At 43.8% G+C, this 19,716-nt stretch overlaps 1 protein-coding gene across 2 annotated transcripts in view; it reads right to left on the bottom strand.

Annotated features, from left to right (window-relative positions):
- WDR35 (WD repeat domain 35) overlaps nucleotides 1-19,496 on the bottom strand; it is a 333,796-nt gene extending 314,300 nt beyond the window's left edge. Inside the window, exon 1 of one of the 2 annotated variants that reach the window (XM_029595967.1) lies at nucleotides 19,175-19,495. In XM_029595967.1, coding sequence (XP_029451827.1) covers nucleotides 19,175-19,198 — 24 coding nt within the window. In that variant the 5' untranslated portion in view covers nucleotides 19,199-19,495. Of the gene's footprint in view, nucleotides 1-19,174 lie in introns of both variants that reach the window. The other variant, XM_029595968.1, reaches the window with a different exon arrangement.
- Between the last annotated feature and the right edge of the window lie 220 nt (nucleotides 19,497-19,716).

Below are 19,716 nucleotides of genomic sequence, written 5' to 3' on the forward strand. Positions count from 1 at the left end.
CGTGCAGAGGTGTCAAAAGCTTCATATGATGTCCACAACAAATGACCCTTCCGGGATCTGCAGGAAGTCTTCCTGCAGATCCCGGAAGGGTTGAGGTAGTGGACCATCTCCCTGTGAAGTAGTAAGGAATGGTTGAAGCTGTTGAGTACAATTAAATAAATAGTGTATTATGTAAAATTAGTGGTGGTTGATTCTAGAATTAAGCATAGAATTTTGATAAATTTTCTTAGCAAAGTCATCTAAGAGTTTATTGTCCTTTCCGGGGGGGGTGTTGGAGTATAGTCGGTTTTTCTTGGCTCTCTTCACTGCCAATTCAACGACTATTGAATTGTGCGGAAGCTGTATGTTTGCATAGTAGGAAGTTTTCTGCATCCGGTATTTTAAATCTATTTTCTTAGAAATAGATGGAAGAAGGTGTGGCGTATCCCACGCTTTATCCATAAGACCCTCCAATATTTGGTGGGGAGGTAGAGCAGTTGGTTCAGATGGAACGTCTAGTATTTGGAGAATGCTCATAACTTCAGATCTCGGATCTGGGAAATTTCGAATCTCTATATTTAAGGCTAATCCCAGTTTTTCTAGAATTTAGCGTAAGTTAAATCTTCCAGTGGGGAAGTTGGTTGAGGAAGATCGTGTGGGGGGTCCGATGGAATACCTGTTGAACTTCCAGGCGATGATACCAGAGAAGGATCTGGTGAGATAGTGTGAACAGAAGAGAGAGGTAATTGTTGTGGAGATGGCAGGTTCTGAGATGGATCCGGAGACCCCTGCGGTGATGTAGGAATCTGAGGATCTGGTGGTAAAACGTTAGGATCAGATGGTAAACCATGAAAAAACGTATGTAACAGCGTAGTTATTTGAGACATTGTCTCTTCAGCTGATTGATGATGTGGATGGACAGGTAATCTGGTCAATTTTTTCGATCGTTTAGACGGCGTCCTAGGGACTGATGAATGAGGAGACCTTGGTCTCTTTTTGGATTGTTTAGGACGAGTTCCACAATCTGGGGATGATTCCCAGCCCCCTGGAGAGTCCTCAATAATAACATCTGATAAGGGAGCGTGATGACCTCCTTGATGAGATGGAGTTGTAGTATGTTTTGTCTTTGACAGAGATTTCCCCGATTTATTCAGAATTTTCAGTGTTGAGACTGGTTTTTCCGGTTGCGGGGGAGACGGCTTCTTAGTCTTTTGATGTAATTGCGTCATAGACTGATGAGATGCGTCGTGGTGCGTCGTGGAAATCGACTTCTTTGATGGGATCGACTCATGCGTCGGTAGCATCGTACGAGGCATCAACGCAGGACGCAACGCCGGTTTTAATGGCGCATGCGTCGTAGTCTGCGGAGCGGCCAAAGCATGCGTGGATGCCGACGCACCATGCGATGCACGACCCTCCGATGCCAAATGCGCACGTCGAGGGTCCTCGGATTGGGGCTTTTGCCTACCCGGGGAGGACTTAGTCGATTGATCATCCACCGGAGAGGGGGCATATGTCTGCCTCAATCTCTCCATCTTTTCTTTTCTCTGTCTTCTGGCCCGTGGGGACATATTTCCACAGTCCCTACACGCTGCCTGATCATGGTTGGGACCGAGGCATAAATACCAATAATAATGCCCGGTCACAGACATAATTTTGCAGCAGGTACAATATTTAAACTCTGGGCTTTTCGGCATTCTGTCTTCTTTCCGTTGATATTCGTCATGATACCTCGAAAGATTTTTTTTTTTTTTTTTTACTTTCAGTCAGGGCGAGAGTAGCACACACATCCGTGTGTAACCGCGGAAAACTGAAACTGAGAGAGAGCTCGAGGAGCGCAGGAACCAGAGAGCAGGCGCACTTCAAAGCTCTTCGAGCTAAGAGAGTAGCTCCGCCTTCGTGACATCACAGATGACGTCACCCACTGTGCATGGCTAAATGCCCTGCTTATCGCCGGAAAAATTAAAAAAATAAGGTCAAACATTTTCATATATCACTATGATGTGCTTTCAGTTACAACAACAACCAAACATGCCAAAGCTCTCCTCTCTGATTTCCTCCATCTTCTCACAGTGAGAGGCTTGTTCATTTTCTCTCCCAGCTGGCTTCTAGCAGTAGTCCTTCTGTATTGCATTTCTGGCATTTTGTCAGGCCCTCTACAGTGCTGAGCCTTCTTTGCTACTCTCAGTACACTAGCTCAGTATTCCTCATCTCTTCCTTCCAGGCATGAAAATTTGGGGCATTTTGCCTGGTCACTAAGAGGAAGAAGCAAACAAACAAGCAACTTCAAGAAATGAACTGCTAGGCTTGCACTGTTGCATGCTCATATTTCTTGCTCATGGATGGTGGAACAAAAAGAATACTAAATTCAGATCACCTTCACTTATAATCAAAGTGCTCCATTACGCATATCTTTAAAATTTCTGACTGTCTTTAATATTTTCTAATCTGTCCTTCATAGGCAGATCCCAGGATTCTCACATTTGTTCTTTTATATAATTATCTGCTTTGTGGTTTATGTGAGAAGGCAGTTCATCAAATTTTAATAAATAATAAATTTTGCTATCTGATGTTATCCTTAACATAAATAATCAGATGAAGGGAATGTAAGGCCATTTGTGACTTCCCAACACGTCTACCCATAACAGTGCAAGGAAATGTCAGGGGACCAGTTTAAAAATAGGTGTAAGTGTTATGAATCCTGCCCGTGGGCATCCCCTGCGAGCAGGCACCTCACCTCTGCTGCTGCCTTCGCCATCGTGGCGCGGAGCTGCCGACGTTCCTCGCGGCCGGTGCCGCAGTCAGCCCTGCTTATTCGCCGCGGCAGGAGCCACGGACTTCAGCCTGCCTCCTTTGCATGGCAGGTCTGCCACCGTGCCTCTTCACAGCTGGAGCTGCCGCCCACGCCAGCATCATCTTTGCGGCCAGAGGCCGCAGTCCCCGGTCTTGATTGGTGGCCGGAGCTGCCCTCGGGTCCTCCTGCAGCGGCAGGAGCCGCTGCCGACGTCGGGGCCTGCTCCTTGGCTCAGCCCTGCCTCTGCTATGTTGATGTCGGTGCAGGGTCGCTGTCCACGGTCCTGCACAGCTTCATGTTCCTGTCCCTAGGCGCCCGGCCGCACCTCTCATCAAGATTTAAAGGGCCCACAGCCGGATATGCCCTGGGCCCCACCTAAGACTGTTTGCTGTGCCAGCCCTATATAAGGGCTGCTCCTGCATTCCACCTTTGCCTTGCATCGGAGTTACTTCGCTCCTGGAAGTCCTTATCTTCCAGCGCTCTGTCAGGTCCTTCTTGTTCTTTGTTGGAGCTCCATGTCTCGTCGGTTCTTGTGCCATGTCTTCGTCTCCTGAGGTCCTCGTCCAGGTCTCTAATGTCTTAATATTCCTGACGTCCTCCGTCTCTGCCCCCCAGATGTTCCTGAAGGCCTGACATCCTCGTTGGCTACAGGTCCTTATGTACCTGATCTTCCTGATGTCTGTTCCTGCAATGTTCCAGCTCTCCGAGTTCTCCAGGTGGCCTCTCCGAGGGTAAATCCGTTCTGTCCGGTTCCTGTTTCTGGTCACTGGAGCCCCTGCCAGCTGGATTCTGTTCCTGAGCCTGCCCCGCTCCCGGGTGGTCCGTGACCAGCCTCCTTAGGCTGTGTAGGGCGCGTAGAGGACAGGGTGGTCCGTCACCAGCCCACTGGGTCCGCCCTGAGTAGTGGACTGTGTAGGGCGCCCTGAGGAACAGTGCTCACCTGTCTCGTCTAAGTATTCCAAGTCCTTTTCGTCTTGTCTGGATTTCCCAAGGTCCCTAAGAGTCATCCTTGCCTCGGACATTTCTGTTGCCTTGAGACTCCACCTACTCTAGTTTCAGATGCCTTCTATGACCGGAGCTTCCATCTGCTCGCCTTTTTGGATGTCAATGCCTTATGCCCTTCTCCTGAGTCCTGAAGCCTTTGACTCAGTCTTCAAGCTTCAGGCCTTGTCCGCCCTCATCTCGTGTCCGGCCTGCTGCTCCATGCCGATCCTATGCGGCAGGTCCGAAAGGGCTGGGAATGGTTGGAGGACTGTTTATATTCCCAACATCTTCTTGTTGGCTCCGGGAGCATGCAGGTCCAGCAGAGGGTAAGACCTTGTCTCTGCCATGCTGGGACACACCGCCAACCCTCGGTTCGGTCCTAGATTCGTCTGGGGTTGGGCCGAGGCCCAAGGGCACACGATAAATCCGAACATAACATAAGTAAAACTATTTTGACACAGATATCCCGCTTCTTCAGGATCCTATATATCAAAAGCAGGTGTTTGTACATCATACTTCCATAAAAGGAGTCTGACATCATAAAGTATCTTGCCAACCAAATAACCAGGTAACCACATTGCCAGTCAGTGACTTAAAGCCCTGCTATGTTTCCCTTGGAGTTGCTGAAAGGAGCTTCTCTCACATACACACACACAAACAGGCCAGCTGAAGCTAGGGGAGCTGCTGAGATTAAGGCTGGGGCTGTCAACCCATTCTGTTGACAAGAAAATGAGCTGCTGAGGGAGAGACTGAGATTGTTTGGGGGTAAAATTAAGGCTGACAGAGTGGTGGAGAGGAATGACTGATGCCTGGCTGCTCACATTTAACAAGCAGGAGTCTTGAGGGCTGCTTTACATTTGCATTCAAACTTATTCCCAGAGGTGATTCAAAATATCTATTCACATACATTTAATATATTATTAGTTACTAAATATATTAGTTACCAATATATTATTAGAACTAAAAAAGGTGCAGAGAAGGGCGAAAAAATGATAAAGGCTTGATCACAGGCTACACAAGCTAGAGCTTTTCAGCTTAAAAAAGAGATGGATGAGGGGACACGATACAAGTTTATAAAATCATAAGTGGGGTGGAATGGGTAAATAAAGGACTTTGAAAAATAAAGCAAGTTTGCTTACCGTAAAGGGTGTTTTCCCATAGATAAGCATGGCTAATTCATCCTGCTATTTTCGGAAAACACCCTTTACGGTAAGCAAACTCGCTTTTTTCTTTCGATAAGCAGGATGAATTAGCCATGCTTTCTGGGAGTCCAAAAATTAGGATTGCCATGCAATTGTGTGAAACATATCCTATTTATTCTCTTTTTTTTTGCAAGCCATGCTCTCTGTGGACAGCCCTCAAGTTTTTGTTACGTGGTTTAATGCTGCTGATACCACCAAGCTGTCTGAAGCTTATTGTCATTCGAGACAATAGTTGGATGCGAACATATGAATCGATAACAATGTAACTGCTTTACAAATGTCTTGAATTAGAATGTTGTAAAAAATGCACTATGGAAGCAGCAGTTGCTCACACTTGATGAGCTTTAATCGACCCTTCCAGTTGGGTACAATCCACAGTGTAGCAGAAATGAATACATTGAATCATCCAATTTGATAGTGTTCTCTTTGCCACTGCTGAACCGGGGGCATTTGGATTAAAAGAGATAAATAGTTGGGATGTCCATCTGATGGACTGAGTTCTCTTATAATAAGCTAAAGCTCGCTTGCAGTCTAAAGTATGCAACACATTTTCTCTTTCATTATTGTATGGTTTTGGAAAAAACATGGGCAATGAGATGGTTTGATTCAAATGAAATGCATAGACAACTTTGGCAAGAAAGCTGAATGGGTCCGAAGCATGACCTTGCCATGATAGAATTGCAAGTATAGTGTACTAGTGCTTGAAGTTCAATAACTCTTCTTGCTGAAATTACTGTAATCAGAAAGACAACTTTACAAGTTAAGTGTTTTAAAGATGCTGTTTCCAGAGGTTCAAATGACGGAAAAATAAGCTTTTCTAAGACCACGTTTATGTCACATGAAACTGGAGGTATGGCTTGGTGGATGTAGCCAAATAAGACTTTAAAAAACAAGATACTAGTGGATGAGTAGAAATGGAAGGTCCATCCTTTGTAGTATGACAAGCTGCTATTTCGCTTAAATGCACATGAATAGACTATGTTGCTAAACCCGACTTTGAGAGAGTATGAAGGTATTCTAATAAATATTCAGGAGTACACGTGAACAAGTCAATGCTGTTGGTGAGACACCATTCGGAGTATCTTCATCATCTGAAGGTATAGTTTTTCATGGTTGAAGGCTTCCTAGCAGACACTATAAAGTCCTGAATTTACTCTAGCAATCTGAAGTGCTCTAGTACCATCCGTTCAAGCTCCATGCCGTCAGTTGGAAGGAGGAATGCATGGGATGGAATAGAGTTCCCCATTCCTGAGTTAAAAGATCTGGGGGATGAATGAAAAGTTGTACTAGGTATGCATACCAGGGTTGTTTCGGCCGTGCCAGCACAATGAGAATCATGTTTGCTCCATCTCAGATGCACTTTTGGACTGTTCGAGCTATCAAAGGTATTAGTGGGTATGCGTAGAAAAGGACCCTTGACCAGGGAAGGAGAAACTTGTCCTGGGATTCCCTCTGTGGGCTTGGCTGAATGGAGCTGAACCTGCCATGTTTTCTGTTGTGCTCTGTAGAAAATGGGTCTATCCAAGGTAAACCCAGCAATTGAACAAATCGTTCATTATCACTTGGTTGAGAGACCATTCATGAGGATGAAAACTGCAAAAACCACATCCTCTGGCAACAAATTCCAGAGTTTACCTGTGCAGTGAGGTAAAAAAAATCTTCTCCAATTAGTTTTAAATGTGCTACTTGCTAACTTTATGGATTTCCCCCTAATCCTTCCATTACCTGAAAGAATAAATAACCGATTCAAATCTACCCATTCTAGACCTCTCATGATTTTAAAGACCTTTATCATATCCCCCCTCAGCCGACTCTTCTCCAAGCTGAACAGCCCTAATCTCTTTAGCCTTTCCTCCCCAGGGGAGCTGTTCCATCTCCTTTATCATTTTGGTCGCCCTTCTCTGTAGCTTCTCCAGGGCAACTATATCTTTTTTGAGATGCGGTAACCAGAATTGTACACAGTACTCAAGATGCAGTCTCACCATGGTGTGATGCAGAGGCATTATGACAGTTTCCATTTTATTCACCATTCCCTTCCTAATAATTCTGTTTGCTTTTTTGACTGCCGCAGCACACTGAGCTGCTGATTTCAATGTATTATCCACTATGATGCCTAGATCTTTTTCTTGGATAGTAACTCCTATTATGGAACCTAACATCATGTAACTACAGCATGGGTTGTTTTTCTCTATATGCAATACCTGGACTTGTCCACATTAAATTTCATCTGCCATTTGGATGCCCAATCTTCCAGTCTCACAAGGACCTCCTGTAATTGATCACAATCTGCTTGAGATTTAACTACTCTGAATAATTTTGTATCACCTGCAAATTTTGTCGTACTCCTTTCTAGGTCATTTATAAATATATTGAAAAGCATCGGTCCAAGTACAGATCCCTGAGGCATGCCACTGTTTAACCTTTTCCACTGAGAAAATTGACCATTTAATCCTACTCTCTTTTTCCTGTCTTTTAACCAGTTTGCAATCCACAAAAGGATATCGCCTCCTATCCCATCACTTTTTAGTTTTCTTAGAAGCCTCTCATGCGGGACTTTGTCAAACGCCTTCTGAAAATCCAAAACCCTCCTGCCCGCCGAGCCTGTTTTGCATAGGCTCGGCGGCGCGCGCAAGCCCCAGGATGCATGTATGTCCCGGGGCTTTGAAAAAGGGGCGGGAAGAGGGCATGGCACCGGTCTGGGGGCAGTCTGGGGGCGGGACTGAGACCTCCAGCACAGCGGCTGTGCCGGGGGATGGCATGCCGGCAGCCGGCTGGCGCGTGCAAGTTACGCCTACCAGAGGCAGGCGTAAATCGCGAAAAAAAGGTAGGGGGGGATTTAGGTAGGGCTGGGGGGTTGGTTAGATAGGGGAAGGGAGGGGAAGGTGGGGGGGAGCAGAGGGAATGGGGAAAGCCATCGGGGCTCCCCTAGGGCTCAGCGCACGCAAGGTGCACAAGTGTACACCTCCTTGCGTGCGCCGGCCCCGGATTTTATAACATGCGCGCGGCAGCATGTTATAAAATCAGGTGTACATTTGTGCACGCCAGGTAGCCAGGAAAGTAAACAGTAGAACTAGGGGTCACAATATGAAGCTCCATGGAGGATGACTCAGAACCAATATCAGAAAATATTTCTTCATAGAGAGGGTAGTGGATGCCTGGAATGCCCTTCCAGAAGAAGTGGTGAAGATGAGAACAATTAATGAATTTAAAAGGGCATGGGACAAACACTGCAAATCCTTAAAGGCTTAAAAAAAGCGATGGTGCAACATTTCTGCATAAGAGTAACCTGCATGGAGTGTCAGTTACTACACTAACAGAACACATGTGAGTAACCTGCACAGAGCAGCAGTTATTATCCTTAATAGACTGAGGATAACCTGCATAGCATAGAGCAGCAGTTACTACCCTTAACAGAATGCATGGGGTAACTTGCACATATCGGCGGTTACTAACCTTAATAGAAGATATGAGGGTAACCTGCATGGAATGGCAGTTACTACCATAAGCAAATTTCAGGCCAGACTAGATAGACCATTTGATCTTTATATGCTGACATTACTATGTTACTATGTAACTATGTCCCTCGTCGGGAGCTGGGCAGGGATTACATATGAAACAAACCTAATTTGTGTTACACAATAAGTGTGCATTTTACCAACTTGTTTTACATAAATCTCATGCTAAGGTTTTGATGTGCCACACTGGTGACTAACGTTTATTTAGTTTTAGAGTAATAGTGGAATTCAACAAGAAGGGAACGAGACCAAAATTGCTGAGTAAAAAGAGGGTGGCGGAAAATTGGACTTAAGCAGTAACCAACCTTGGCGGTCTGTGAAACTGATAAGTATGGGAGCTTGCTGTGCAGACTGGATGGGTCGGGCCTTTTTCTGCCGTCATTTCTATGTTTCTATATGTATATGTTAAGTTGGTATTTGAAGAAATGTATTTATTTTTATTTGGTTATTTTACATACCATCGTTCCAAATAAAAATCACAACTGTTTACAACATAACAAACATATTATAGCATGATATACACAATGACTTAATATAATCACATAACATACAGAATGAACACTGACTTAATGAAATCAAGTGAGATATAAATCTACAGGGATGTTCTAGTGTTTTAATTAAAGGTACTGGGATACAAGGTTAGTGGTTTATAAGAGATGTTTCAGATTTTTTATTTTGGCGTCATTGGGGTGTGATGGACTATTTAGTTCTATTGTTAGTTTATTAATGACTTTGACCTTATTGGTGTTTGCTCTGAGTTCAGGTAAGTTTTAAGGTAGGTTATAGGCATTTTTATATAACCATGTTTTCAGTTCACTTTTGAATTTCTTTCTGGAGTCAGTCTTAGTGTCTCGGGTAGTGAGTTCCATAATATTGGGCCAGCTGTGAAGAACACACTAGTATTGCTATTTGGATATCCTTAAAATATTATTTACAATACTTATATCTCACAAATCAAAGTACCCGGCTCTTCTAAGCAGGTGTTTAAAATCATGAGAGGTCTAGAACGGGTAGACGTGAATCGGTTATTTAGTCTTTCAGATAATAGAAAGACTAGGGGGCACTCCATGAAGTTAGCATGTGGCACATTTAAAACTAATCGGAGAAAGTTCTTCACTCAACGCACAATTAAACTCTGGAATTTGTTGCCAGAAGATGTGGTTAGTGCAGTTAGTATAGCTGTGCTTAAAAAAGGATTGGATAAGTTCTTGGAGGAGAAATCCATTACCTGCTATTAAGTTGACTTAGAAAATAGCCACTGCTATTACTAGCAACGGTAACATGGAATAGACTTAGTTTTTGGGTACTTACCAGGTTCTTATGGCCTGGATTGGCCACTATTAGAAACAGGATGCTGGGCTTGATGGGCCCTTGGTCTGACCCAGTATGGCATGTTCTTATGTTACAAACTGAACATAACAATACAAGCCAGCAATAATTATTAAAATGATGAACAAAAATTCTAATTTGTCAAAGGCCAAATGAAAAAAATGTGATTTTACCTTCTTCAAAGTTCTTATAGTCTGTGATCATACAAAGCTCCAATAGTAAAGTATTCCATAGCTGTAGACCAATTACTGAAAAGGCAGATTTTTAGCTACTTCTAAATGAGCATCTCTAAAAGAAGGAATGACTAGCAGATATTTACCTTGAGAACATAGGGGCAGATTTTAAAACCTGCGCGCGGGCACAGATTTGTTCGCACAACCCAGAGCAAAAAATCTACACACGATTTTATAACATATGCACGCAACCGTGCGCATGTTATAAAATCCAGGGTCGGCGAGCGTAAGGGGGTGCACAATAGTGCAACTTGCGCACGCCGAGCCGCGCAGCCTGCCTCGGAGGGAACTTTCCTTCCGCCCCCCCCCCCCCCCCCCCCGCCCCCCCCCGCACCTTCCCCTCCCTTCCCCTACCTAACCCACCCCCCAGCCCTACCTAGAACACCCCCCCTTACCTTTGTTGAAAAAGTTACACACGCCGGCCAATGGCCGGCCCGCGATCCCGGGCACAGCAGCAAATGGTCACTGTGCCTGGAGGCTCAGGCCACGCCCCACCCCGCCCGCGGACTGCCCCAGACCGCCCACGCCCCGCCCCTTTTTGCAAGCCCCGGGACATACGCGCGTCCCAGGGCTTGCACACGCCGCCGAGCCTATGCAAGATAGGCTCGGCATGTGCAGGGGCAGCTTTTCGGGGGTTACGCGCGTATCTTACGCACGTAACCCTTTGAAAATCTGCCCCATAGTGATCACTTAAGAAAGTATGTACACAGAATGGGGGTAATTTTCAAAAGGATTTATGTAAAAAAGTAGCATATATTATAGCAATTTTTAAAAGCCTATTTACTTGCTTAAAGTGGCCTTACATACGTAAAACCTACTGACAATTCAAAAGCATGTATCGTAGTAATTTACAAAAGCCTTCCTACTCCCTTAAAGTGCATTTACACATGTAAAACCTGGTTTTAAACAAGTACTTCCTTTTGAAAATTACCCCCACTATCTTTAAGATACCGCGGGCCATCTCCATTAAGTGCTTTGAGAACTTAAAGTCAGAGTTTAAAGGAAATTCTGTATGACATGAGCAACCAGTGCAACTGATGTAAAGTATTAGCAATTAGTTCAAATGTGCATTTCTCTATTGCCACATATCCTCTACCCCACCCTCACCAGTCCAAGCAGACACACAATTCCTTGGGCACTCTGTGACCCAAAATTTCCACTGAAATGGTCACAAAGTTGGTACACTCAGAACCAACAAAAAAAAAAGACATTTTCTTTTTTGCACTGGATTTGGTCCAACATATGAGAGATCAGCCCTGAAGAAACGCTGAACTTATGTTAGCAGTAAGGTGAGAAGGACGAAGTTCAGTGAATCAGAAACAGCTCATAAAAATTACTGACAACATGAAACTGGAGTCAATGACAATATCAAATTTGAACCAAAAACCACTGCAAAAAAAAAAAAAACAGCTACTGACTGCATTTTAGTACTTTGGTCCTCTAGCCCAGTGGTTCTCAACCTTTTCTCCATCATGACACACCTGACAGATAATGCTCACGTGTATGATACATTGCACACTACATTTAGCAGCTATAATTTTAAAAAATCCTAGATATTATTTTATTGTTGAAAATGATGCAGGTGGGGGGTCATTTGGGGTGATGAGCTGAACCGGACGTGCTTCACTTCACTTCGGCTCCGGGCCCCGCGATCCTCAAAACGCCGGCAAATTCAAAAATAACTTACCAGTCAAGAGACGGACACGAGGTGCAATCGATACATGTCGATTGTCACTTTTAAGCACCGCTCCCCGACAACGATGGCCTCCAGAAGCGGAAAAAAAGAAAAAGAAAAAGGGAAGCCGACAGAAGCCAAAATGGCGGCGGCCGTATGTGAGCCGGAGTCCTCCCAGCACAGCCCGATCACTGCAGCCACGCTAAAAGAAATTATCGCTGCCATGTTGGATGAAAAGCTCACGGGCATTTCAGCCCAGATTCAAGAGGTGAGAGAGGTGTTAACTGAGATCGGACCACGAATTGAACATGTAGAGGGGAGGGTCTCTTTATTAGAAGACGACTTGACCGCGTGCACATCTAAAGTACTCTCACAAGAAAAAGCCCTGAAAGATTGCCAGGACAAGTTTGATGACCTGGAAAACAGGTCACGTAGGGCGATTCTGAGATTTTTGGGGCTCCCTGAGGCAGCGGATGAAAAAGGGCTGGAAAGCTTCCTAGAGGGCTGGCTCCCTGAAGCTGTGGGTCTCCCAGAAATGAAAGGCACCCTCAGTGTAGAAAGGGCCCATCGAGTGGGGATGAAAAAACTGGCAGATAACCATCCCAGGATAGCCATCGCAAAAATCTTCAATTATGCACATAAGCAGAAGATATGGATGGCGTATCGTAAGAAGCGTGAGCTTTCATATCAAGGGCATAACATCCGTATTACCCAAGATTATTCTGCCAGGGTGTCTCAACAGCGGAGAAATTTTGTACAGTTTGTTCGCAGCTAATGGAGAAACAGCTCAAGTTTGCCCTTCAATACTCAGCGACATTAAGAGTATGGCATGAGGGCAAGACGTACACATTTGCTCAGCTGGCTGATGCCCAGAAATATTTGGCAACCCTGGCATAAGAACGATCTGAGCCACAGCCATGCTGAGAAGGCTAAAATCTGTGTTTTGTTTTGGAATTAACCTACAAGGTGTATAGATTTGACTTGGACTGAAAGAGTATGGATTAAGGTCTCGCTTGAACAAACAACAAAGAGAGATGTGATAGAGCTGGTCCAACCGGAGTGGATTTCAGCTACACGAGAGCAGGAGGCTGGATGTTACAAGGACTGCTATAGAGCTTAATCACGGACGTGTTTATCAACCTGGCTACGGATAGGAAGGAAGATCTGATGTGTTTAAATTTCGTCTGCAACTGTGCCACCTGGACTTCTTCATATGGCGAGACAAGGACGGTACTAAGATGGAGAATAGGAGAAGCAGGGCCTGGACATTCTAAATCGTGACCTCCTATTTTCTACCTCACGTAGTGAGGGAGAGAGTTGTTGTTGATGGGAATGAGGAAAGGAGGGGGGGGGGGGGGGGGAGGGGGAGGGGATGCAAGAGAATTAGTGTGGCAACAATTTCAACGTCAGGTACATCTGGAGGGGGGGTACAGGGTAGGATAAGGGGGAAGAGTATGGAATTTAGGAGAGAGGGGAGCAGGTGGGAATTTTTCAAGCCAAGTCATGGAAAAACAAATACCGACCAGGGGAGAGGATAGGCTGGGATCCTCTCCTATGTGGATCTGCTTTCAAAGGCTTTCCTATCGGAGTATCATTCCGGAGATCACATGACTAACTTAATTTCGTGGAATGTACATGGACTAGGGACGCCTATTAAACGGAAAAAAGTGTTAACACACTTAAAAAAACTGAGGGTGGAAATAGCCTGTATTCAGGAGACCCACCTCTCTGAGAAAGAAAGTAGCAAATTGAGAAAAGACTGGGTAGGTAATCATGCCTTCTCCGTGGCACAAGGCCGCAAAGCTGGTGTGGCCATATTAATCCACAAAAAGGCAGATTTTCAGCTAGAAACAACTATTACCGACCCAGAGGGACGGTATGTGATCATTGTGGGGTCCTGGAGGGGAAAAGTAGTCACTATATGCAATGTATATGCCCCAAATGATCCTCCACAAGGCTTCTTTGTGAATCTTACAAATGTGTTACTGTCACATGTGCGGGAGTCGCTATACATAGCAGGGGATTTTAATAGAGTTCATGATCCATCCTTAGATAGATCACAGACACCTCTGATACAAAGAACACGCCATTTAGGGGGAGTGGAATATATGTGTAAGCATTTAGGACTGTTGGATGTTTGGCGGGTCCTTCATCCCTCCGAACGGGACTATACTTTCTTTTCCAACCCCCATGGATCGTTTTCCAGGATAGATTACATTTTGATAGCGCGGGAGGTTTTTCCCAACATTGTAGGGGCGACGATTGAACAACCGGTGATTTCTGATCATGCTCCGGTATCTATACATCTCCGATCGCCAGAAGGCACTAAAAGTGGAGAGATTTGGAGTTTCCCTAGTTTTCTGAGAGATGATAAACAATTTCAAACTTACCTCGTGGAAAAATGGAAAGAATATGCAGTGCATAATGCACAACATAAGATGAATGGTATATTATTTTGGGAAGCGGGAAAAGCTGTAATGCGAGGGGAAATCATAGCATACATTAGTGCTCGCAATAAACGAATCACTAAAGAAATTTTACAACTAGAGGAGACACTGAAAGGAAGAAGGAAGGCATACATGCGGAGCTCCTCAGATGATAATAGGAGAGCATACTTCAGTGTGTTAAGTCAATTAAATACAGTCCTTCACCTTAGAGCCCACAAAGCATTACAAACAGCACAACAAAATTTTTTACAATTTGGCAACAAAATAGGGAGACCACTTGCTAATCTAGTGAAGGTAGCTAGGCCACAGTCGTTCGTAAAGTCTATGAAAAACAAACAGGGCACCATAGTGGGTACAAACAAGGACGTAGGAGAAGTGTTTAGACACTTCTATGAGAAATTTTATACACAGGGCGGAAACCCACCCCCTGGGGGGGAGGATCAGTTCTTCTCCGATATTCAACCACCCCGATTGTCCACAACGCATAACCAATTTCTTAATCATCCTATTCAAACTTATGAAGTTTTACATGCAATTAATGCAGTAGCCCCAGGAAAATCCCCAGGGCCCGATGGGTTTGCATATGATTTCTATAAAATAACGAAAGACCAAATCGCAGCCCCCCTTACACATTCTTATCAAGCGGGATTGGAAAAAGCGGCTTTTCCAGATCAATTTAATAGTGCTCACACTGTAGTTCTACCGAAATCAGGGAAGGACCCGAACTTACCTGAATCTTATCACCCTATTTCCCTACTAAATAGTGACTTAAAGATATTAGCTAAAGTATTGGCGGAGAGGCTTAACATATTATTACCTACACTGATATCGGACGCGCAAGTGGGGTTTGTCAAAGGAAGAAAGGCCACGGGACACGTGATAAAATTAATTACAGCTATGAAAATCTGTCAAGATAAGAAAATAAAAGCTTTAGCCATTGGATTCGACTCAGAGAAGGCTTTCGATAGGGTGGCTAGGGCATATATGTTTTCGGTCTTACATAGATATGGTTTCCAGGGGGAGTTTTTGGAATATATCCGGCTGTTATACAGGACACCTACTTCTCACATTATTGTTAATAATAGTCTGATAAGCTTTATCTACAGAGAGGAGTGAGACAAGGATGTCCCCTCTCCCCTCTACTCTACATTCTCTCAATAGATCCTCTCCTAAGGAAAACTGAAAGGCACCCAGAGATCAAAGGGTTTGAGGGGCCGCAACACAGGTTTAAAATAGCGGCTTTTGCTGACGATGTCCTTATTTTTCTCACTAATCCCTAAGTGGCCCTTCCTATTCTGCTAGACACGCAAACTGACTTTGGGTCCTTTGTAGGCTTAAAAATTAACAGGGACAAGTTAGAAGCTTTGGATGTCAATAACCAAGTGAAAAAAAATTGAGAAAGGGTTTTCCCTCTTAAATGGGCAGGGGATCGCATTAAATATCTTGGGGTGGTAATTCCGGCCTTCCTGGAGACCATATATGAGGCTAATATTGCGCCTAAACTAAAGTATACTTTGGACGCTCTTGAAAGATGGGTGACGCTTCCATTATCCTTGAAAGGCCATATACACTTGTATCAAATAGTACTACTTCCCAAATGGATGTATGTGCTCCAAATGTTACCATTATGGCTCACCACTCGAGACATCAAAGCGGTTAATACTGCCCTTATGAGATTCCTCTGGGGAGGAAAAAAAGCCAGAATAGCCTTAAAAACATTGCAAAGATCTATTCAAGCTGGTGGCTTGGGGTGTCCCAACATATTCAAGTATAATATAGCATGTAATCTGCGTTATGTGCAAGACTGCATACTGGGCACAGCTGTTTTCACACTTTCAGCTTGCTTAGCCAATTGGTATGGCGGGGCAACCTTAAATTCCCTGTTGCACATTGATAAACGACAGATTCCAGAAGGACTACATTCCCACTTATTTATTACTACCTGCCGTAGAACGTGGCTTCACATATGTAACCAGGTCCAACAGCCACCCAGAACTACGCTTTTAATGCAGATTGTAAACAACCCCTATTTTTCTCCTGGGTGGGGAATATCCACTTTTAGTAGATGGAGACAACAAGGGCTTGAGTTCCTTCATCAATTGTTTAACCCACTACAGGGGACATTGTACAGATTTGACGACTTACAACAACAATTTCAACTTCCACAAACGGATCATTATGCCTATATTCAGCTGCACCATTTTATTTATTTATTTATTTATTTTTAGGTTTTTTATATACCGGAAGTTCCTGTATACAATACATATCACTCCGGTTCACAATTAACAGAGAAAACTATCGCCGGGAAGGCGGTTTACATGGAACATACATGGAACATTTATGGTTAAGCACACAGTATGTTGGGCTAACCAAAAGGCCACTAAGGATCTATTGGACTTGATTATGTGTCAAACTAAGAAAGGCCCGTCAATTTCAATATTCTATAAAAATTTGAGCTGGGATGCAGGAACTGTATGACTGGAGGCCTTAATTCAGAAATGGGCACAGTGGCCACTTTTTCAACTCACTGTTAAGGATACACTGGAAGCATTTGCAGGCATAAACAGTATCACGGTAAATGAGGTCTTGAGGGAAACCCAATACAAATTTATATAGCAAGGTTATGTTTCTCTAATTCAAGCTTATAGATATAAATTACGGGATGCTCCTACCTGTTTAAAATGCCAGATGTCAGAGGGTACATATCACCATTGCTTTTGGGATTGCCCTGTCATAGTGACATTTTGGGAGAATATTTGTCAGAAATGTACGATAATATGGGGACAGGATATTTCCCGAGACCCAAATTTATGGCTCTTTGGCCACATGGAAGATGGGAACAAAACTGATCCTGTTCTCCGGCTTTTTATTATGAAAGCGGCCCTTGTGGCAAAAAAGACCATTTTAACAGTCTGGCTAGAAGACAAAGCCCCAGAACTGGAACACTGGTTCAAAAAACTCCTTAATTTGTGTTCACATGAAATGATCTCTTCTGGAACTGCTGTCAGTAAGCGAAGCAAGGTACAGACAGAACGTTGGGGAAAGTTGTTGGAGTACATACATCCGAAGGTTGGTATAATTAACCCATAGTTAACTTAGATTTAGAATCCTGACTGCAAAGGCGCATATAATTAACAATAATTTTTCACTTAATTTTTTCATTTATTTTTTCAGTTACCTTTTCCTCTTATTACATTCCTTCTTTCGATCTTTCTACCTTTATATCCCTTTCTCCTGACTGAGGTCTGTTAAAAAAAGGGGGGGGGGAGGGTTTCCAGAGGGATGATGGTAAAATCATTTAAAAAATGTAAAAAACGTAGTAAACGTACTTTACGTACTATCAAGGTCACCTGTTCAAACACTCACTCATAGTTACCCATTTGTTGCCAACTAATGGAGGTTTATACAGTCTGGTTCTAACCACACATAGGGAATACATTATTTCTAGTTATTCCTAGTTAATTACAAAACCTCATACTGAGCTTCATGTAATGTATAGTATCTACGGTCTGCAAATAATAGTGTGTTTCTTTTTCCTGATTACTATGCCACATTGAGCCACTGTTGTGTTTGTAACTGGTTCCTGTATTATTGATGTTACAACTAATAAAAATATTTATAAAAAACAAAAGAAAGAAAATGATGCAGGTGAAAGATAACATTCTTTAATTTCAATAACTGCCTATAAAATATAATTAAATTTTTTTTCACAAAAATTTAAATCTTTGCTTACTGCATCAGTGAAAAATCTGGGACTGATCTGCATATGCAGCACATTTTTCAATACAGACACTCTCATGCATCTCACTGTCAACCTCAGAAAGTTCTGACCTCTTCTGGAGTTTATACAGAGCAGAGTTAGGAAATGTCCCCTTTCAACTCACCATACAAAAAATATATTCAAATTCTGATATCCCTTCAGTAATATTACTTCAAAATCCCTTCCTGCCAGCCATTTTGTAAAATAACATGAAAACTGGCTAAAAAGATATTTAGAAATTATATAACATACCAGCCATACTATAAGAGTATTAACACCCAAGACTTGAAAGCAATAACCTTATCTATGAAAAAGCAAGATTGCAAATATAAAACACAGTACACTTACTATTGGGGGAAAAAAAAGAAAGCCAGACTGCTCTAAATTCCTACACAGAATCTACATCCTAGTTAGCAAAATCCCTCACCTCTATCAAACATGCAGGCTGCAGACTGACTAATACAGAATAACAGACCATAAATAATAAACAAGCATACAGAGAAAAACAAACTCCAAGAAGTGGGGGGGGGAGGCGCGGTGGGATGGCGGGGCAGGATACAGCATGCCTGTAACATTTATGGCTTGGATTGGTGGTGGCAGTGATTGCCAGGGTTGAGGGAAAAGCAGCAACAGGGGGCGGTGATGAGGAATTTCAAGTACCAGTTCCTTACTCTGCACTCTCCTCAAGCAGCAATCACATGTGGCTGTTATAGAAAGCATAGGCTTGCTATGTCAAACTTTTTGTGACACACCTTCCATCCCTTGGTGACACACTGCTCTATCTAGCCTGGGATTCCCTGGCAGACAGCAGGGACCCCCGACTTCATCATGAGAGACCCGGAGACCGCCACAAACAACTTCCTGAGCAGACAGAGGGAAACAGCAGCTCTTCCAAAGGCAGTGAAAGCGCTAAATCTGAGGATCATAACAGAATAGGCGAGACTGTCCCAGTAAAAGTAAATAAATAGTAGATCCCAGCCTGGGTACGGGCGCAGGATGTCTTTTTATTTATTTTTTCAGCAGGAGGTTTAATACTTCTTCTTTAGTAATAGTCGTAAAGTCATCGGACCCCCAGTGGGGTGAGGAAACCGGATGTTAGCCCCTCTTCTTCCCCCATTCAACAACATTCAGCCAAAACGCCAAGAGGGCCGTCCTCAGCCTACAATTCAAACTCCTGTGTTGAATTCTACACTCCATTTTAGCCAAAAGGCCGAGAAGACCGTTTCTGCTGCAACTTTAACCACCGCAGCGCTCACCTTTTTACTCAGGTAGATAAACATGCTGAGGCCGCTTTCGCCACAGTCTCGAGCTCACGGTGAACAGGAAGCGTCGCCCGTCTCCTGGCAACCACCCAGTGTTACCAAGTAGGCGGTTTTCCCACCAAATTGAGCCGCTTAATACATTTAAAGATGGTTTGTTTTTGTTGGGGTTTGTTTGGTTTGTTTTTTTTAACAGCAGCAGATTTTTCACCGCGCTAATACGGGCAATAAACCTCGATTCTTTCCCTCTGATTCCACATTCAGCTCGGGCTAACACCGTGGGGGTGGAAGGGGCGGTGCTCCGGGCATGCGCACCAACACGGAGACGTCACGGACTACGCATGTCCCTTGCAGGCTGCCGCTGCACCTACGTCAAAAATAGTGCAGTGTAGGTTTTCCTGCCTGTGGAGAGCAAGCAAGGTTTATGTTTTGAAACAAGGTTGGGTTCAGTTAAAATAACCTGAGGATACTAAAAAAAATACTGAACCTTCTTTATTTCATGACTATATTGTGCTGCGGGGCGACTGCCTGACAGCTAC

This window comes from Rhinatrema bivittatum, chromosome 3 (genome assembly GCF_901001135.1).
Source record: "Rhinatrema bivittatum chromosome 3, aRhiBiv1.1, whole genome shotgun sequence".
Taxonomy (NCBI): domain Eukaryota; kingdom Metazoa; phylum Chordata; class Amphibia; order Gymnophiona; family Rhinatrematidae; genus Rhinatrema; species Rhinatrema bivittatum.